Here is a 22,887-nt window from a genome sequence, read left to right on the forward strand (position 1 = left end):
GTTATTGTTGTAATGATGATGAATTCAGACACACAGACAGTAAAGATGATAGCAGATGAATTGTGTTCAGTACTGTAAAAAATACAACCTGATGTTGTTTGTACTTAAAAAAATAAAGTAGTCATGACTAAACATAACTTACATTTTTATTTTATCTTGGATCCATAACTTAACAATCTTACTTCATTTAACTTATTAAGTACAAAAACCTAACTAAGAAATTTAAGTGCAATGAACTTAAAATTATCAGTACAAAAGTCACAAGGAATACCCATAAGCCTTATATGTGACAATGATGTGTGTTTCTATGGATAATTAAGTAAATTTTTTCATTAATTCATTCATTAACAAAAAGTTAGTCATGGATTTCTTTTATTTCCTGTAAACAACAATTTAAGTTCATTCTATATGAACACCAAGTTAACTCAATTGTTTAAGTGCACTGCAAACTTCGAGTTGTTGACCTAAACTAGTTTAGTCTACATGACCACCAGGTTTAGCAAACTTAAATAAAGTTTTCTGGAGACCTGTAACTTCATTGACTTAATAATAATTTATTAGGGTTTTAACTTTAACTAAGAATGTGTCGATTTATTTTTTTGTGTTTACTGAATATATTTGACCTGAATATGTTACAACATGTTAATTATTACTAAAAACACATCTCGTGGACCTCATCTTTATTTTCTTATTTGATAATTTGCTTTATTTTACTGTGACTGTTGACAAACATCATTAAGATCACCGCAGTCATAACAGACCACAGGTGGAAATTATACAAATAAGAAGGATATGAAAATAAGACCTTATTAAAAATACACAAATGATGGGAGGTGTTGAAGAGCAGATATAATATAATGACATCTAAACACACAGACAGAGAAACAGCAGATTCAGAAGAGAAACACACAACATCAAAAGTAAGAACAACTAAAACTTTTATTTATATTATAATGACTTTACTGGACGCAATGAATGAGGGTGTCAGGACATTTCTCCTCAATACTACAGTACTGTACTATATTGAAATTGCATAATTTCTGATTCATTCACATATGATTGAGTTCATTCAATAAAGTGAACCGTTGTTATCCTATAATGAAATACTGATTTGTGTCAAAAATCATTCAAAGATAAAAAATAAATTGTATTATTTATGTAATGCTTTCTGTTGTTAGTGTTTTTATGTCAGTGTATTATGAATGAAATGTGTGTTTTCTAAATGAGAATTGTTGTGTCAGTGTTATGTTGGTATGAGTAAGTTTTGGAGGTGAGGTTAACTGTTTGGCTAACAGTAGGGTAAACTGTATTAAGAGTAACTGTAGGGTTAAGGTTAGGGAAAATGTGGTTTCATTATTAAACAATGCTAGAAAACTGTAATAATCTTGTGGTTTTCAATGGTGTCTTTCTTTCTTCTAAACTTTCTTTATTTCTTTGTTCTCTTTACTATCAGGTAATATCTCATGGTTGGTATAAGTTAAGTTTTGAAGGGTGATAATTGACAAGAAATACAGTTTTACACCATCTTCCTGTTAATGTTTCTTTAGTCATTTCAGCTGAACGACTGTAGTGAATCCACTCTTATAAAAAGGCAATATTTATATCTTACAATTCCAAGATGCGTCTGAATAAATTAACATTTAGTATTCAATGTTTCTCTTCTTCAGAAATGGATGAATCTGTATATTTCAGACTTCTTGTCATTGGTGAGTGATGTGTGTCTGGTTTATAATGTCATGTGAACTCAATGTGTTTTAATAAAGAATCAAACGCTCTCTTTCATAGCTCTCTGTTCAGTATCTGAATGCAGTCAGCGCCGGTATCATCATATAAACATCAATATGAACTGGACTGAAGCTCAGAGATACTGCAGAGAAAACTACACAGATCTGGCCACAGTCAACAACATGAATGACATGAATGAGCTGATGAGTAAAGTAAAGAACAACGGTGTGAATGATAATGATCTGCATGTCTGGATTGGACTGAAGAATACAAGTGTTTATAAATGGAAGTGGTCTATGGGTCACACTGTGGACTATAAGAACTGGGAAAATAAACAGTCAGATAACACAAATGATTGTACGATTATGAAGAATAGTGGAAAATGGGATCATAAGGACTGTAATGATCATTTGAATTTCATCTGCTACAACGGTGAGTTCAGCTTCATAAAATTACAGAAAACCTTCACTTAACAAAACATGATAAGATGTAAAGTTAAACATAAGACAACAATAATAAACATCATCACAGTTAAGAAACAGAAATAACATGAGTTTATGTATTTACACACACACGCACACACACATTCTGGTTTCCATGTTTTGTGGGGACATTCCATAGACGTAATGCATTTTATTCTATACAAACTGTATATTCTATTCCCCTTACCTACCCCATTCCCTAACCCCAACCATCACAGAAACCCCTCTGCTACTTCACATTTTCAAGAAACATCATTCTGTTTGATTTATAAGCTTGTTTCCTCATGGGGACATCAAAATTTCCCACAAGGTCACAAAAACACTGGTATTCCTATCTTTGTGGGGACAATTGGTCCCCACAATGTGATAATTACCAGGTACACACACACACACACACACACATGTTGGTGTATGTGGTTTACGGGGACATCTCCATAGACACAATGCATTTTATACTGTCCAAACTGTTATATTCTATTCCCCTTACCTACCCCAGTCCCTAACCCCAATGTCACAAAAACCTGTTGCCAGTCTTTAATCTATGAAAAACTACCATTTAGTATGTTTTTTTAGCTTTTCCGTTTATGGGGACACTGTCTGTGTCCCCGTAAACCACCTTAATAGCATAATAAACATGTCATTATACACTATTTATGTCCTCGTAAACCACATAGACCAACCCACACACACACACGCACACAAACACAGTAACTCAAGACTTACAGACGAATCTAACATCCAAACTTTAAGAGGTGGTTTCCTGGACAGGGTTCATGACTAGGCCTTATTTATTATAAGGACTACATTAGGACATTTAGGAAGTTTTTAAAAACATAGCTTAAATTAACACTACAGGTGTGCATCTTTAAAAAAATACAATTTCACTGATTTATGTTAAAACCAGTCAGGGTAAGATGTTTTTAAACTAATGCAGCTCAAACATGCGTTTCAGTTTGGGACTAGAATAAACCCTGTCCAGGAAACTGCTCATGAGTGTTGTGAAAATGGATGAAAATTATTGAATCAATGTTTCTTTACTTTTTTAATCAGAGATCAGCAAAGATTACATCTATGAAGAGACTCAAAAAACAACATGGACAGAAGCTCAGAGTTTCTGTAGACAGCATCATACTGATCTGACCAGTGTGAGGAATCAAACTGAGAATGATGAGATTCAGACAAAAATTAAAAATAATGGTAATGAAGTCTGGATTGGTCTGTTCAGTGATTCATGGCAGTGGTCAGATAACAGTAACTCGACCTTCAGAAAATGGAAGTCTGATGAACCTAATGGTGATAATTCTGAACCATGTACAGAAGTCTATGTGAATGAATTAGGTCAATGGAATAATATCGGTTGCAGTGTTTCTCAAACTTTTGTGTGTCATGAAGGTGAGCAGATTCTCACAAAACACTTAACAAATCTTGTGTTATAGGTAGTCTGCTTGTGTTGTCACTCATGTATTTGATCATGTAGCCTAATAAACGTCAATGTGTGTTTAATGACAGAAGTTTCTTCATTTTTAAACTGATCTGAGATCATTCACAGTGTTTTTCCTGTATGTTTGTGTTTGTAGATAATCTGATATTGATCAAGGAGAAGATGAGTTGGCCTGAAGCTCTGGTTTACTGCAGACAGCATCATGTGGATCTGGTTTCAGTTGTTTCAGAGAAGATTCAGCGCTGGTTGAAAGAAGTGATTGTAAACGCCTCGACTGCGTCCGTATGGATGGGGTTACGTCACTCCTGTAGTGTGGGGATTTGGTTCTGGGTGAATGGAGAGCCGGTGTGCTATCAGAAATGGGCTCCAGGGAACGGGACATCAGTAGAGGACTGTGATCCTGTAGTGAGATCTGGAGCTGTTCAGCGTGAAGGAGATCATCAGTGGATCAGTCGTCCTGATACTGACAAACTCAACTTCATCTGCATCACACGTGATTCAGAATGATATGATATATGTTTGTGTTCATCACTTTCTCTTTAGTTTGCGTTTTAATATATATTAAATAAATATTATTATAAGATTAAACTATTCTCTGTGGTAAATCATATATTGCATGCTTACACACTTATTTAATCCTTTGGTTTTTAGTAAGGGGTAAGAAATTATTTTAGGAGTGAACAGATGTTTTCATCATTTACTCACTTGTGTTGTGATTTTTAATATTATGAGGTGATGAGTTTATATCAAAGTGAAATGAAATTTATTTCTGAATTTTAAGAGGTTCATATGAGTTTGTGTTAATAGTTTTAATAACAGATGATACAGATGTGTGTTTGTGTTTTTCTGTTTCATCATCTTTAGAAATGTCTGCTTGAATCTGAAACTCTGACACAGATGATCCTGTATGTCAAATATCAGTCACATCAATTGAAATAAACTCATATATTACAACCAGTAGTCAAATGTTATCACTGTATTTTTTTCTCATACTGTATGGCCAGTTTAGAGTTTATTGACTATTTTAAGCCCATCAACATGTGGAAAAAAAAACAAGAAAAAAAACAAGTAAATGTATAATTTATTGATTTGCACAAAATAAAAGACACATAACACTTTACATGAGAGTGTACATCATATTGAATATTATTATAAATATAATAAATGCAATAAAAGCAGCACCAGTAAATAATGAAATGTTCAGTATGTTTATTAATATTTCTCAGTCTGTACACAGTAACATAATCACTGTAATGAAACACATTCATAATACATTCACAGCTGCTATCTTCAGCATTGATTCTCAGTACAATTGTTTCTCTGTGTTTTACCACCTGATTTGTTTTCAGATGTAGTTTTTTTAGATGGTTTAATGATGCTGTTTATCCAGTCAGAATATTTGGGCACAAGAGTGTAAACGCCGGGTTTTCCTGTCCGTCCACATCCATCACCCCAACTGATGATACCATAGAGAAAACTGAAACCTTCACATTCACAGGCAAGAGGACCACCAGAGTCTCCCTGAACAGAAAACAAACACACACCACATGGATAATGTGTATATTATAAATAAATAAACAGGGTCAATTAAATCATGTTTGTCTTTTTACCTGGCAGGCGTCTACACATGAATCACTTCCTGCACACAGCATTCCTGACCGAACCTCTGAGCCGTAAACCTCTGGAGATGAACAGCGCTCGAAGGGAATGATCTTAACTATACCCTCCATAAGATTAGAATATGAATTTGCCTCTGAAATACACAAACACAATTGACAATTGATGTAGACATTTACATTTACATACTGTATAAAGGTCTATATGTGTGTGTGTGTGTGTGTGTGTGTGTGTGTGTGCGTGCGTGCGTGTGTACTCACTCTCATGCATATGACCCCATCCTGAGATTTTACAGCAGGTGTTATCTGGAAACGTCATGTTTTTTCCCGGCACACAGATGGGTCTGATGAACTGTGTTTTCTGAGTACAACGTCCGTTTTCCTTCTTCAGTTTTACTAACACTATAAACACAACACTTGTTACAAAACATGAACACACAAAAATACTCAACATATCATATGATGTGTTATTCTTCATATCATTTACAAACATCCATCACGCACTGACAGTCATTCAAACAAACAACATCTCTAGAGATTGATCTTCTTTTATCTACAAGGCACAAATAGTAAAATGATAGTTATAATAAAGTTTCTAGTTTAACACTTCCACACCCTCGTGTTGTTCCAAACCCATACACTGCAAAAAAAGTATTTTTAAGAAAAAGTAGTATTAGTATTTTTGTCTTGTTTTCAGTAAATATCTAAAAATTCTTAAATTAAGATGCTTTTTCTTAATGAGCAAAACGACCCAAGAAATTAAGTCTAGTTTTTAGACCAAAAATATTGAATTTAAGTGACTTTGTGCATAAAACAAGTAAAAGCTCTGCCAATGGGGTAAGCTATTTTTTCTTGAATGTAGTGTTTAAGAATTTTTTTTAATGATTTTTTTGCTTACCCCATTGGCAGATGTTTTTTTCCTGGTTTATGCACAAAATCACAAAAAAACGACTTATTTTCTTTGGTCGTTTGGCTCATAAAGAAAAGGCATCTTGATTTAAGAATTTTTAGATATTTTTACTGAAAACAAGACAAAAATACTAAGAATTTTCTTCTTGAAAATAATTTTTTGCAGTGTATGACTTTCTTTCATCTGTGAAAAACTAAAGATGATGTTACAGTATCATGATGTTAAAGTATTATGGTGTTACGGTATCTTGCCGCTACAGTGTAATGCCGTTATGGTATGATGACATTACGGTCTCATATGTTACGGTGTCATTGTACTACAGTATAATGATATTACTTATTATTACAGTGTCATAGCACTACAGTATGATCCCATTACGGTATCATGCCACTTCGTAGTGATAACATTATGGTATGACATTACAGTATGTTACAGTATGGTGATGTTACCATATTAGTATTATGTCGTTACAGTATGACGGTGTAATGTTGTGATAACGTTATGGTATGATGACATTACAGTATGTTACAGTATGGTGATGTTACCGTATTTTGTCGTTACTGTATGACGGTGTTACGTTGTGATAACGTTATGGTATGATGACATTAAAGTATGTTACAGTATGTTGATGTTACCGTATTATGTCGTTACAGTATGATGGTCTAACGTTGTGATAACGTTATGGTATGATGACATTACAGTATGTTACAGTATGGTGATGTTACCGTATTATGTCGTTACAGTATGATGGTGTAACATTGTGATAACGTTATGGTATGATGGCATTACAGTATGTTACAGTATGGTGATGTTACCGTATTATGTCGTTACAGTATGACAGTGTAACGTTGTGATAACATTATGGTATGATGACATTACAGTATGTTACAGTATGGTGATGTTACCGTATTATGTCGTTACAGTATGACGGTGTTACGTTGTGATAACATTATGGTATGATGACATTACAGTATGTTACAGTATGGTGATGTTACCGTATTTTGTCGTTACAGTATGACAGTGTAACCTTGTGATAACGTTATGGTATGATGACATTACAGTATGTTACAGTATGGTGATGTTACCGTATTTTGTTGTTACAGTATGACAGGGTAACGTTGTGATAACATTATGGTATGATGACATTACAGTATGTTACAGTATGGTGATGTTACCGTATTTTGTCGTTACAGTATGACAGTGTAACGTTGTGATAACGTTATGGTATGATGACATTACAGTATGTTACAGTATGGTGATGTTACCGTATTTTGTCGTTACAGTATGACAGTGTAACCTTGTGATAACGTTATGGTATGATGACATTACAGTATGTTACAGTATGGTGATGTTACCGTATTATATCGTTACAGTATGACAGTGTTACGTTGTGATAACGTTATGGTATGGTGATGTTACCGTATTATGTCGTTACAGTATGATGGTCTAACGTTGTGATAACGTTATGGTATGATGACATTACAGTATGTTACAGTATGGTGATGTTACGGTATTATGTCGTTACAGTATGACAGTGTAACGTTGTGATAACGTTATGGTATGATGACATTACAGTATGTTACAGTATGGTGATGTTACCGTATTATGTCGTTACAGTATGACAGTGTAACGTTGTGATAACGTTATGGTATGATGACATTACAGTATGTTACAGTATGGTGATGTTACCGTATTATGTCGTTACAGTATGACGGTGTTACGTTGTGATAACATTATGGTATGATGACATTACAGTATGTTACAGTATGGTGATGTTACCGTATTTTGTCGTTACAGTATGACAGTGTAACCTTGTGATAACGTTATGGTATGATGACATTACAGTATGTTACAGTATGGTGATGTTACCGTATTTTGTTGTTACAGTATGACAGGGTAACGTTGTGATAACATTATGGTATGATGACATTACAGTATGTTACAGTATGGTGATGTTACCGTATTTTGTCGTTACAGTATGACAGTGTAACGTTGTGATAACGTTATGGTATGATGACATTACAGTATGTTACAGTATGGTGATGTTACCGTATTTTGTCGTTACAGTAGGACAGTGTAACCTTGTGATAACGTTATGGTATGATGACATTACAGTATGTTACAGTATGGTGATGTTACCGTATTTTGTCGTTACAGTATGACAGTGTAACCTTGTGATAACGTTATGGTATGATGACATTACAGTATGTTACAGTATGGTGATGTTACCGTATTTTGTCGTTACAGTATGACAGGGTAACGTTGTGATAACGTTATGGTATGATGACATTACAGTATGGTGATGTTACCGTATTATGTCGTTACAGTATGAGGGTGTTACGTTGTGATAACTTTATGGTATGATGTGTGTTACAGTTATGGTATGATGACATTACAGTATGGCGATGTTACCGTATTTTGTTGTTACAGTATGACAGTGTAACGTTGTGATAACGTTATGGTATGATGACATTACAGTATGGTGATGTTACCGTATTATGTCGTTACACTATGAGGGTGTTACTTTGTGATAACGTTATGGTATGATGACATTACAGTATGGCGATGTTACCGTATTTTGTTGTTACAGTATGACAGTGTAACGTTGTGATAACGTTATGGTATGATGACATTACAGTATGTTACAGTATGGTGATGTTACCGTATTTTGTCGTTACAGTATGACAATGTAACGTTGTGATAACGTTATGGTATGATGACATTACAGTATGGTGATGTTACTGTATTTTGTTGTTACAGTATGACAGTGTAACGTTGTGATAACGTTATGGTATGATGACATTACGGTATGTTACAGTATGTTGAGGTTACCGTATTATGTTGTTACAGTATGACAGTGTAACGTTGTGATAACGTTATGGTATGATGACATTACAGTATGGCGATGTTACCGTATTTTGTCGTTACAGTATGACGGTGTTACGTTGTGATAACCTTATAGTATGATGACATTACAGTATGTTACGGTATGGTGATGTTACCGTATTATGTCGTTACAGTATGACGGTGTTACGTTGTGATAACGTTATGGTATGATGACATTACAGTATGTTACAGTATGGCGATGTTACCGTATTATGTCGTTACAGTATGACGGTGTTACGTTGTGATAACGTTATGGAATGATGACATTACAGTATGTTACAGTATGGTGATGTTACCGTATTTTGTCGTTACAGTATGACAATGTAACGTTGTGATAACGTTATGGTATGATGACATTACAGTATGGTGATAATACTGTATTTTGTTGTTACAGTATGACAGTGTAACGTTGTGATAACGTTATGGTATGATGACATTACAGTATGGTGATGTTACCGTATTTTGTCGTTACAGTATGACAGTGTAACATTGTGATACCGTTATGGTATGATGACATTACAGTATGTTACAGTATGGTGATGTTACCACAACGTTACACTGTTGTTACAGTATGACAGTGTAACGTTGTGATAACGTTATGGTATGATGACATTACGGTATGTTACAGTATGTTAAGGTTACCGTATTATGTTGTTACAGTATGACAGTGTAACGTTGTGATAACGTTATGGTATGATGACATTACAGTATGGCGATGTTACCGTATTTTGTCGTTACAGTATGACGGTGTTACGTTGTGATAACCTTATAGTATGATGACATTACAGTATGTTACGGTATGGTGATGTTACGGTATTATGTCGTTACAGTATGACAGTGTAACGTTGTGATAACGTTATGGTATGATGACATTGTGGTATGATAGACTTTATGGTTTGATGGTATGATGTTACATATTATGGACGTTTCTGTATGCTCACGTTTTTGCTTAATCTCATGAGAAATCAGAGGTAAGCAAGTGTCTTTCGAGTATCTTGTGAAAGCAAGCATCTCTTTTATCATAAACCTTTCTGACACATCTGCAACAGGCACATAATTGACACGATGCACATGACGCATCGTACAAATACTTTGCATTCCTGCCTCGTCGGAAGAGAAGTCACCACACGTCACTGCTTGAAATGTTTTAATCACTAAACTAGTCTGTCTAATCTGTTCTGACACTGTGGCTTTATAAAAAATAATAGCAGTCTGAATTATGTTAAAAAATGTATTATGTTTGCAAACTCACCAATATCATTTAAAGTGGGCTCATAAAGAGAGTAGTTTGGATAAAAAATATGCTTCTCAACTCCAAAAGTCCTGGTGTTTGGACCGGTGTCATTAAAAAAATGTTGGCCAAGAACAACCCGAATCCTGGATAATAATGGACTAAAACAGAGAGAAAAAGAAAGCATTTTACTGCTATACACTTCATCTAGAATCAAATAAATGTGTTATCAAGTATTTATAAATGCAATTAAAAATGAAAATATATCAAGGTTAGGTGTACTAAATTGTGCAGTAATTTCAGATTTGTATTGTTAAAGCAACACACAAACATACTTGCGCAGAAAGCAGTGAGCAGCTGAAATGATCCAGCAGGAAGACACCAGCGTGCCCGCACAGAACTCATTTCCAATGTACAACGCTGCCATCCAGGGGTGAGCGCCAGGCAGTGAAGACGTCCCGCCAATAATACGACCCCGACTCACTCGCTTCTTGTGCCTCTTACCACACACAGATGTCTTGGAAGGGGAACGCGATGGCCGTGGTAAAACTGGTAAAACAACTCGCCGAGTGACTGTGAGCAGAAATACAAAGAAAGTACAGAAATTAGTCAGTATAAACTGTTCAGTCAATACATTATCTGAAAAGAACGGTGTGAATACTTCAGAAATAACCAAGGGATTAGTCATGACATAAGAAAAATGAGAATGAAATATCTGAAACCATTTGTGACCCAGTCTGTAAAAAACCCAGCCAAAATAATTTTTCTGTGATTTACAGTTTTCCACATTCAAAATCCTGCATAACATAAAGAACCATCTGTCAAAATATATCCTTAATACTTAGTAAGAACATGTCAAAGATTAAAATCAATGTGAAATCAAACTTTAATGCTTGATCTGAGACTATTGCATCAATTTCACAGACAAGGACGCTTATATGAGCTGCTTCTAATTTGCTGAATGCACTTTTGTTAAATTAGCTATGAAAACGTAATTTTACAACTGCCAATAATTACGATGAGGAACATCATTACATTCCTCACCGTAAATACAAAATATTACACATTTACATAAAAATGGACAAATAATGGTTTTATAGGTCGGTGATATTGACTGGACAAATGGCTAATGAATTAGATCGATAAATATTGAATTGACAAATTATGTTTCTATATGCTAATGAATTGGGTCAATAATATTGACTGGACAAATAACGTTTTTACAGGCAAATTGATGAAATCGGTAATATTAGGGATTGATAATATTGAATGGACAAATTGCGTTCTATACTCTAATGAATGAGATCAATAATATTGACTGGACACGTTTTATATGCAAATCGGTTGTGTCGATAATATTGAATTGGCAAATTATGTTTCTATTTGCTGATGATTGGGTAGGGCTGTAACAATGATTAAATAATCGTCTTCATTGCGATAGTATGACCTCTTGTCTTCGCCATGATTTCAGATCACCGCAATGATTGCATATCTCTTTAAAAACACAAGGGGGAGCTGCAGTGCCTGTATAAATGAGACATGTGGTCCAGTAGCGTACTAATATGACCTTAGTAGGATCATGTGTAAAAATTATTTCATGAACAAAAAAAGTATGAGAATTAAATGTCAAAGCAATAAAACAGACAATTAAGCTGCATAATCGGCAAAACCCAAAACAGGCATTTATTCGTCATAATCCTCACAATTTATCAGGCAATAAATCGCCAGCCAAATTTCATAACCGTGACAGCCATATGATTTGGGTCAATAATATTGATTAAACAAATCATGTTTTATTTGCAAATTGATTCTGACGATAATATCGACTGGACAGATGGGATTCTATACTTTATTGATCAATTGTTTCTAAATGCAAATTAATTAGGTCAATTTTACTGATTAGATAAATATAATTTTATATGCCAATTGATGAGGCGGATAATATTGACTGGACAAATGGTATTCTATATTCTAACTAACGATGTCGATAATATCTATTAGACAAATAACGTTTGTATACGCGAACCAGTTGTGTTGATAATATTAAATTGACAAATGACATTTCTATACACTAATGAATAGTGTCAATAATATTGACTGGACAAATGAGATTCTATATTCTAACTAACGATGTCGATAATATCTATTAGACAAATAACGTTTGTTTACGCAAACCGGCAATGTCGATAATATTGAATTGGCAATGACATTTCTATACACTAATGAATTTTTTTACACAAATTGTTGCCATCAATAAAGTCAATAAAATTATTATTTACACCATAATATCAATAACAACAGAAATATAGATTAGAAGATAACTCACCCTGACAATTACTTGTCTTTATATTATATGTTTAACTCTTTCCCTGCCATTGACGACTTATCTCGTCAATTAAGAGAAAATATTTGCATAAAAACATGTTCCTGATGAGTTTTTATCGTAATAAGTAATGCCGCGTAGTGATGGGGACGAGACCGCCTATGCCGAGTCAAGACAGAGTCTTTGAGAAAGCAAGTCCGAGTCGAGACCAAGACCATAAAAACATGTCAGTTTTCATATTTTATGATTTAATATCACCCCAGTTAATAATCAACAGTTAGGCCTACAGACTAAGCTAGACTGAGAATTGTTTAGAGGAGCAGTCTTAACGTCTTACTATGCTTTTACTATCATTAAAAAAATCCCTACCACATGCATCATCTTCTGCCTATTTTTCTAGAGATAAATAAACGGCTCTGATGTCTTTGCATTGCACCATGAGATGTAATTTTCAAATAATGCTCGTCAACATTGCATTTTATTATTATTGTTATGTGTTTTTTTATATGAACATAAAAAATGAGCTGGTCTCGAGGACTCGAGGTCTCGAGGTCTGAAAAACCGAGATCGGTTTTGAGGCCGGTCTCAAGTATTACATCACTAATACCGCGATTATCCACTAGATGCACTGAAAAAACTGAAGCAAACAATTATTTACTCATTTTAAACTGTTTATGTTTTGATAATCATTCTGAATCTGATCTCTAAAATGCAATTATTTCAGCTTTTTGCAAAAAAAAAATTGTTTAAGAAAAGTACCCATTTTAAAGCAACACTATGTAGTTTCCATGTAAAAATGACTTACAGCTCCCCCATGTGGTTGAAAAGCCCAACAGTGCCTGATATCAGACACTCTTCTGCAGGCAGGGGGAGGGGCGGGGCTGTGTGCTCTACCCTCCACCGCCACTTTCAGAGTGTGCTTGTAGCAGCTAGGAGGCTGCTCAGGTTGCAGCAACAGTACAATTTGTCCAGTTAAAAGTTGTTCTATTACTGAAATAATTTTAGAGACATTATTTAAAGGTAAAAAAACTACATAGTGTTGCTTTAAAGAGTTTTTAAGCAGAGAAAAAAATATATAGATAGGATAAAAGTTTTTTCTCATTTTGTTGGTTTGTTTGTTTATTGTTTGTTTAAAGCAGATGGTCTGTTGTTTCATTTGATATATTTATATGTTTATATATTTTTAGAAGAAAAATCCTGAAAGGCATTTAATAGAAACCATACAAAGCATGTGAATATTTAATGAAGTAAAAACTGAGACAACTAATAAATGATCAGTCATTCGTTTTTAAATAATAGGCACTGCAATGTGAGGTAATTTGTTTCCTAACCCAGGGTTTGAAGCAGAGCAAAGATACTATTACCTGTATCATATATCACTTAAATAACATTTAGGAGTAAAGAACAGGGACAGCTTGTTCAAACATGTCTGTATGGATTAACTCGTGTCTGAGCTAGGATCAGATTACAGTGTTTCACAGTGTTAATAAAACACAAAACATGTTCATGACGTTCCAGGCCTGTGATATCAATGGATCGTGACCAAGAAACCTCTTGCCGTGGGCAACACTGGTTTAGATTTGCTCTCCTGTCAGATTTCTCCTGAATTTTTCTGGAATCTGTTCATTCATTTACTTCTGTTGATTCTATACACAATTTGTGTGTGTGTTTGTGTGTGTGTGTGTGTGTGTGTGTGATTTGACTGACATGGGCGTTTGGAGCAGCTCTGGATATTGCAGTAATCCCATGAAATAGAGCTGCCTTTGATTGTGTAACACCAGGGCTGCTTGTCTTGATCTGGGTTCCTGCCAAATAAAGTCATGGAGACAATTAAGATAAAACCACAGAAAATATGTCTGCAAAATCTGATTACAAAATGTGTCATTTAATGCATATTAATAAAATAACAACATTATATATATATACATTTTATGATATTCTGATCTGTATGTTAAAATTACAATCAAGCAGATTTGTTGTGAAAATGAAATCCATCATATTCGGTCCATAACTATGACATATACCTGCAGTAAGAGTGTTCTCCTAATCCCCTCAAGAGGGCGCTGTCTACTGTATCTACTGCTAACTCATCATACAGCAGATCTGAGTTCCATGGCAGACACCGAGCTCCAGACACGGTCATGTTTGCTGTACCGCGGTACTCTTTGCCTGAATCACGGTAACACTGCTCTGCTTGGTCTGATCAATACAGAGGGAAAAGTTATTTATACATCTATGCAATGCAGATTGCTTCAATGCATTTTATGAATATATAGCCACAGTGTTATATTATCTGCGTTATAATTTTTTTTATCAATAATTACTGTAAACCAAAAAAGTAATGCATGATACATTTTTGGAGGTGAGGCCAATAAAACTTTTGGCAGGAAAAATGCAAATCTTATACTGACTCAACCAGGACAGCAGGAAAAACTCCTGACATTTGTGAGCATGCCTTTTGTGTGTGATTTATTGTTTATTGCATAAAATCCTCCTACATAATGTTAAGAAGATTCTGTGAAAATATCAACTTTATATCTTTAACCCTTTAACTGGCACCGCCCTTTTTGAGTGAGGGAGGGAGTGAAAAGGTGATTTAAACCTTCAAAACAATATAACTCTGGCATTTTTAGGTCTTGAAGCATAATTATGGTCTTGTTATAATTCAATTCAATTCGATTTTATTTATATAGCGCTTTTCACAATTTGTTTCAAAGCAGCTTTACATTAATAGAAGCAGGGGGAAACACAGAAAAATCGACAGACAATATAAGTAGCAAAATACAGTGGCTATGAATAAACTTTACAAGTGAACGTATATATATATTGTCTCGTATACAAGAGGCTGCTAAGTTAAGACTCCCCGGGGTTGAAAAAAGACACTTTAATGTTTTTCGTTGAAGGGTCTTGAGGTGAAAATAAAAAAATGTGTTGTAATAAATAAAAAGATTGCAATAAAGTAATATATTTAATACATAAAATCATAAAAGCAAAAACGTTTCACACCAGAAATGCTTTACCAATAACACCCACTAGGTGTCAACAGTTTGCTGCATACTCTTGTCACAAATTAATAAATTACTGTCACTCCATTAGTATTCATGCAAAAATATTTTAAACTATGAAAACTACATTCTTAGATTTTTTCAGAAGTAGTTTGTCAAGGTGTTTTAGAGCTATACATTTGTAAAAACAAATTGGGCCCATCTGTGGGCCTGTGACCCTTTAGAAACTCACTCTCACTACGTCATTTACCCAAAATAGTGATGATATATGACAACTACACTCTTGGAGTTTTTCAATGATATATAGATTGACAACATTGTTTAGGTTTAGAATAAGGTATTAGTGTTACAAATATATAATAACAACATGGGCCCACCTGTGGACCTGTGGCATTTTAGATAATGGCTCTCACTATGGCATTAATTTACCAAAATGGTGATGAAAAAATAAAACTATCTTCTTACTAACTTAAAGCTCTCAAATGATATATAGTTTGAATTTTCATGCAAAACCCTGAAGCAAACATAGGCGTCCCCCTTGCAGGACAGTGACATTTAGAAGGATATAAATGTTTTAAGGGACAATCTTTCATAATTTAATCAATTACTTTCTCTATATAATTTATTTGATACAACACATATGAAATGCTCACTGGAGAGTGGCATTTAAGGGGATATTTACATAGTATGATCACGTGAAATTAAACTTCAATGCTCCAGATCTCATCAATCGATTATGAGGCTTTAACCTGAATTACACAGACAGTATCACATATATTTGCATGCTTGTCTGTGTGTGTTGTATGTACTCACTGATGTCGCAGTATTGTCCAGCATATCCTGATGTGCATAAACACACATCTTCACCTGTGGATTCAATCTTTCGACAAACTCCGTCATTGGCACAGCTGTTTCTCGAGCATACTACACACACACAAAAATCAGAGTTCAAAGTAAAACAGCGGCAGCCCTGAGCGATCAGGTATCAGGTGTTTAGGTTTCAGTAGGACGTACCGGTGTAACGTGCACGCTCGCAGGTGACCTCTCCATTGAGACACGTGCACAGCTCTACGTTCCTCTGGTAGATGCGTCCCCACGATTCTCCAATGTCATAGTGTTTCAGATGCAGGGGTTCAAAGCACTTCTCTACCAATCACAGCACAGATAAAAGACTCCCATCAAATCAGACCTGGAGAATCAGCTCCGACCGATATCAGATAACACTTATAAAAGATGATGAGATATAAACATCATACAGCTCACAGGTAATATGATAGTGTTGAACGGTGAGAGCTTTTCAGTCTATAAAAGAGCAATGGATGAATAAATGTGCTTCTGGAAAACTCTCTCACTATTGCACACTATTGTTGCCTTGCACACACACATATTTACTAGAGTTTTGAATATACATCTTTTGGTGGATGTTCTCCTAACCAAGCTAATAAAGTAACATGAACAAATATTTTTTAGTAGGAAGAGTATACTAAACTAGGTTAGTCTTTAACATGTTGATAGTAAAATTATATAGTTAACTGTACTAACAATTTACATTAAACGTAGGTTTGAAAGTTCCCAGAGATAGTAAATGATGTTTCTTGGTTGTCATCATATCTGAGGGTGCAGCACTTTGGTCCCAGAAAATTTCCCTAAAGTTGTCAGAGAGGCTTCTGTGTGAACACAAACACGTCCCGTAAATGTTCTGGGATCGTTTCCGTAAAGAGGACCTAGGAACATTCACGGCAAGCATTCTGTGTGAACAACAACGGGCGTGCCGTAGTGGACTGAAGCAGAGATCAGGGAGCTCATCACTATCAGCGCTGAAGCTGAGATCATTCACCAGCATTACAGAACTGCCCATCACGCGCTCCTCATCATAAACTATAATGCACACGCATGGTTTCTCAATGGAGAAATCACGGATAATTAGCAAACTTCAAACGCTGTGAAAAAAACCTACTTTTGTAAGATGTAAAATCTTTGCCGTCCCCAGACAGCTTATGTGAAGTTTTAGCTCAAAATACAATAGAAATAATTTATTATAAAATTTTAAAATTGCCACTTTATAGGAGTTTGCATAAATGTGCAGTCTTTGGGTCTGTCCTTTAAAATGCATATGAGCTGATAAAGCAAACACTGATCACCATAATGGTGGTTTGTTAAAATTGAAACTTAATTGTGCTGTCAATTATTTTCTGCACTAAATGGCAGTATCATGGTTGGATAGTTGCAGATTAAGGGGCTGTGTTATTATAATAAGATCCCCTTCTGACATCACAAGGGGAGCAAAAATTCAATAAGCTATTTTTTCACATGCTTGCAGAGAATGGTTTACTGGGTTAATCTTTTACAAATTTTCTAGGTTGAAAGAAGCAGTGGGGACCCAATTATAGCAATAATAGTCAGATTTTATTGGTATGGGTGTGAATGCACACACAGATTCTGGAAAATCACTGGCAGTGTGACTCAACCAAAAACCAAACGATCCCATTTCAGTCGGTTCAAACACAATATCAAACGGACCGATTTTTCGTGTATTTCCATAATCTCTGTCTAAAAGTTTTTGTTTATTGTGCAATAAATGATTTTCATTATTTAGTTCATTATCATGAAAATTTGCAACTTCTTTACTGTTCTTATAAAGAACCGCTGCCCCGGCATTTCTGATGTCATGAGTGAATTATCATCATTTAACACTTTACGTCAATGGTAAGATTACCAACATGTGTCTCTCTCTACACATCATGGTTTCAGATCCTCACTGATGTTGGTTGTGAAACTCAGGGTAAAACTGATCTTGAGAAACTTTGGAAAACCTAGAAAACGTTCTGCTTTTGTTGCTAAATCACATTAAAAATACGAATGAGCAAAAAGCTACAAATACAGCGGGACAAACTGTGTTTAAACAACAACTAACTTTCCTTTATAATGAAACACTATTGACAGAGCTATAGAGACCGATATGTATTATTTTGAGATGATCTCATTGGTTGATAAACACGTCTGATGAGCCAATCGACATACGTTCGCTTCCTCTTACATCAGTTCCAAAATCAAGCAACGACGTCAGTGGAGAAATACAACTTCTGCTTTTAATATGTGTGTGAAGTAATTATGATGTTATTACGTTTACATTATTCTGTGTATTTTGTGTATATGAGCCATTAATAATCTGCTTTAACTAATCATAAACAAACGTGTGAGGGATACTCGATGTGTCCAAAATCGGTAGGTCATCTGGGTACTTTTCATTTACTGTTTATCTAATACTACAAATTCTGACATACTACTCAACTTGCATATTTATTTTCACCCACTATAGTATGGAAGTAGATGATTTCAAACACATGGAATCAATTATCAATGCATAATGACATCATACTGAAGTGTGTGCGTGTGTGCGTGCACAGACTTACTGTTTTCACACAGATCTCCAGTGAATTCATCGTTACAAACACACTCAAATGATTTCAGATGAGCAGAGACACACACGCCACCATTCAAACACGGCTTCGACCGGCAGTCGCCCAGATCCCTGCGAGATGGAAAAAACCCTGCTGATAGAAAAACAAACATAAATACAGTAAAGAGTGGGAACAAAACTTGCTTAGTAACATCAGGGCCAAGTCATGTGCGCAAAACTTACTATCTATTGTCCACATCATACACAACGCTCTCTGATATCACATCAATATGTGTGTGTGTGTGTGTGTGTGTGTGTGTGTGTGTGTGTGTGTGTGTGTGTGTGTGTGTGTGTATATATATATATATATACATCCCGTACACCTAAACCAGAGCTGACACATTTAACCTCACTCTGTACATCTGCTGTTATAAACACAAATGTCCGGAGGACCGTCTCTCCCAAACAAAACGTGTCTTGCTCACGCATTAATGTAAACACATTCGTCAGGAAGAGAAACAAACGTAATGGATGCGATCGGAAGCACAATCCCAGATGCAGACGTACTGTAACCGTGATTGCACAAGACCATTAAAAGATGTTACTCACCATTAAAGAGCCGTGTGCGTGGACTGCAAACTCCCCACCGATGGTCGCGGTCAAAGTTGTGTGTGAGCGAACACCTTCACAAACAACAACACAATGACTCAGTTATTCCAGTAGGACGCAAAGATGGAAAGCACAGATAGATGCAATCTACGCCAATGGGCCGAAACCGACCCAAAAATGGGTATTGGTGGATGAAATTAAATCAGGCAACGGATAGTTTGCGTGACATGCCTTCATCCGTCAAAACCCATAAAACAAAACTACACAAGATAAAAGAAACCGGTTCATGTGCAGCAAAAAAGTGAATTATTGGTGGCCAAAGTGTGTTGGGTCACCTCCAGCGAAATCTGAGGAAGGAAATAAAGCAGAAGCACTGATCTCATGAGCATTCAAGCAGCACAGCCAAACAAATCCTCCTACACGTGCATGTAGAAACTCACTGGAGAGACACTTGCTTTAGTTAAAGGAGAAACTGTAAAAGCCACACGCCTCTCTTTATATCTTATCTCTCTGTTTGATAAGACCTTTTGAAAGTATTTATGAAACCGGTACTATGAGTTATTCGCTCGTGGATGTGATGTGGAAGACCGATAAAGAGCAGCAGTTTAGATCAGAATAAGAGATGGACTGGGGTCAGTGGTCAGGATTTACGGTTTCGGGGAGAAAAGCAGGGTGATGGTTAGAGTTATGACTTTGGGTTAAATAACAATTAAAGTTGGGTTATGATTCATGAAATGGTTAGGGTTGAGTTATGGATCTGGTTTTGATCTGGAAATGGATCTGAATTGAGGTTAGTCAGGATAAAGATGTACTGTAGGCTGTAAAGGATTTAGCTGGGTTAGTATCTGGGTTTGGCTCTTGCTTTGGTACTGGTTATTGTGTTCAAGCTACCCAAGCAAGGGTAAAGGTGTGCTAAGGATGAGGTTAGATTTAGGATGAGTTATCTAGAAACGTCTCATGGCTGCAGGAATTTAAATCATAGATTTATTTTTCCCTGCTGTCTGTGATCCTATTAGAGGAGATCTGCGACACATCATCTTTGAGTAGGTCTTGAATTTTTTACTAGCAAATAGTTGGAGCAGAGCTACATTAGCGTGCATTGCAACATTATCAGTCTTTGATCCTGTGTGTGTGTGTGTGTGTGTGTGCGCGCGCGTGGGTGTGTGTGTGCGTGGATCAACACTTACCAGGCCTTGTTAGAGTTTAGTGGAATACACTGTTGATAAATCGTCCCACCAAAGCGAAAAGGAAACTTGCACTGCTTGCCATCTGTTGTAAGAACTAAACACGGGCGCGCGCGCGCACACATCCATTAAACACTGTTTACAACTGTTATGAGAAACAGAGCAACTCTGAAGTATTGGACCCATTTCATACCTTTCTGAGTTAAACCGTTTGACTCTAGAAGATCAACACCAGGTGGCTGCTTGCGCTTTAAAACACAAATAAACAGAGACCAAGAAAAAAGAAAAATAGATTTTTTTTGAATGCGCGTGCCAAACGTATCCTAAAAAACTACATAACAAACATCATTAGGACACTTACCGATCGAGCACACTGCAAACATGGTAATAAAATAAAACCCGAGAGCATAATAAGAAATAATCGACGCGTAATAGCCGGAGAAGAATCCAAGCTCGGCATTTCTGGACGCGCTGTTCTCCGCAAAGAAACTCCTGGGAAAAGTGTCACTGTGAACGAAAACACAAGAGCAGAGTCTCTGTCCTGAAAAGAAGCGTCATCTGCAGATTTCCTCCATTATATCCCGGGGCGATGGATGAATGGATGCGTAAAAGCTCTCCGCAGAAAAAGTCAAGGGAGTTCCCACGAGAGAACCCTGTGATGACACCTGGTAGAGCACGCAAAAGCCCGTGATGTCATGGTGCTGCACATGCTTTGATTTCATGCTGTTGTCACGGGCGACGGAATCCACCCACTGATGTTGCGCACCTCTGCGCGGAGACTCTGAACACCTTCGGATGCGCGTCACTGCTTCACTTTCACATCAACAATCATCAGTCATAGACCGAAACTTCCTTGAGAGAGAGAGAGAGAGAGAGAGAGAGAGAGAGAGGGGGGGTGCGCGCGCGTAGCACAGCTGGCAATACAAATGTACAGTTTTTGTCATAAAGCACAAAACATTTCAATTAAGAGAGTAAGTGACAGAAAAAGAGAGAGTGATATAAAATGAGAATGAGAAAGACTAAATAAGAGGCTACTGCATAATCTCATCAATTTCAAACTATTATGTAATTATTAATAAGTGGTTGTAAATAATTAGATAACACAAATGAGTCATGACGCTTTGCGCAGCAAAGGCACTATGCAATGTTAGATGTGCAACCTGTTTAGTCCAGTTTACATTTTACAACTAAATATAAAAAAACATTTCTTTTTTAGCACAATAAACTCCACCCTCAGAAACAAATTGACATTTATTAATGTGATGAAAATCAACACATCATCAGCAGTAATCTAAAATATTGTATTTACCCACAAACAACAATGCCTTGTTTTCTGCATCAACACATTTAATAGTCTGTGTGCTTTTACCCAGACAGTAAACTCCCTCATTGAGTGACAGAAATAAAGCTGTGCGATGGGAACATTCACTATCAGAGGAAGATGTGTTGCCAAGTGAGGAATTAAAATTTTTACCTGACAATAAGGGATTGCTTGGGTGTGCCAATATGTTTGGAGTCAACACTGAGGGAAAACCAGTAGATGTAAGGATAAAGTATGCACTTAAGTTAATACTTTGAAGCTGGCATCTGTCCATACAGTCAGTCCCACCCATCGGCTTTATTACTGGTTGCGTTTTTCAATACCTGCAACTATTTAGGTCAAAGGTCACCTAAACCTAAAGGAGCTCTTCAGCTAAACATAAAACTGGTGTTAATGTACTTACTATTCAGGATGTTGTGCTCCTGCATAGCTCAGTGGTATAGCATAAAAGGTCATGGATTCAAACACACAAAATGTAAACCTTACTGTAAGTTCCTTTAGATAAAAACATCTGGCAAATGCATAAATATAAAGGTAAAAAAGTGAAAGTAAAGAAGATTTTCACCTCATCATACTGTCTCTTTAAAAAGAAAAAGGGTTGATAGATTCATGATAAATGATGTCTCGTGGTCATGATGTTTTGGGGCGAATATAACTTATTTTTATTAAACAGTTATTTATTATAACAATTTGATTGCTTCAACATTAATGAATTTGGCAACATTAATAAACTGTACTGTCATATTAGTTTTGT

The 22,887-nt window shown here is 35.8% G+C and overlaps 2 protein-coding genes across 3 annotated transcripts; one reads left to right on the plus strand and one right to left on the minus strand.

Moving 5' to 3' along the window:
• Positions 1-876: 876 nt before the first annotated feature.
• On the plus strand, positions 877-4,543 carry LOC135783692 (C-type mannose receptor 2-like). Its single transcript, XM_065294443.1, has 5 exons — positions 877-920; positions 1,668-1,706; positions 1,786-2,157; positions 3,258-3,599; positions 3,785-4,543. Exons 2-5 carry the CDS (start codon positions 1,670-1,672, stop codon positions 4,153-4,155), a joined length of 1,122 nt encoding a protein of 373 aa, XP_065150515.1. The 5' UTR covers positions 877-920; positions 1,668-1,669; the 3' UTR covers positions 4,156-4,543.
• Positions 4,544-4,711: 168 nt separating this feature from the next.
• Positions 4,712-21,648, minus strand: LOC135731524 (hepatocyte growth factor activator). 2 transcript variants are annotated; one of them, XM_065249571.2, is made up of 14 exons: positions 21,174-21,648; positions 21,006-21,060; positions 20,816-20,909; positions 19,629-19,702; positions 19,033-19,170; positions 16,634-16,765; positions 16,433-16,543; positions 14,639-14,813; positions 14,322-14,419; positions 10,627-10,864; positions 10,313-10,452; positions 5,526-5,666; positions 5,259-5,401; positions 4,712-5,169 (listed from the first exon to the last, which is right to left on the minus strand). In XM_065249571.2, exons 1-14 carry the CDS (start codon positions 21,270-21,272, stop codon positions 4,939-4,941), a joined length of 1,869 nt encoding a protein of 622 aa, XP_065105643.2. In that variant the 5' UTR covers positions 21,273-21,648; the 3' UTR covers positions 4,712-4,938. The 2 variants fall into 2 exon arrangements, with proteins under 2 accessions (XP_065105643.2, XP_065105641.2); XM_065249569.2 differs by having other exon boundaries at positions 19,033-19,173.
• Between the last annotated feature and the right edge of the window lie 1,239 nt (positions 21,649-22,887).

The sequence above is a fragment of the Paramisgurnus dabryanus genome, chromosome 2 (assembly GCF_030506205.2).
Source record: "Paramisgurnus dabryanus chromosome 2, PD_genome_1.1, whole genome shotgun sequence".
NCBI lineage: Eukaryota > Metazoa > Chordata > Actinopteri > Cypriniformes > Cobitidae > Paramisgurnus > Paramisgurnus dabryanus.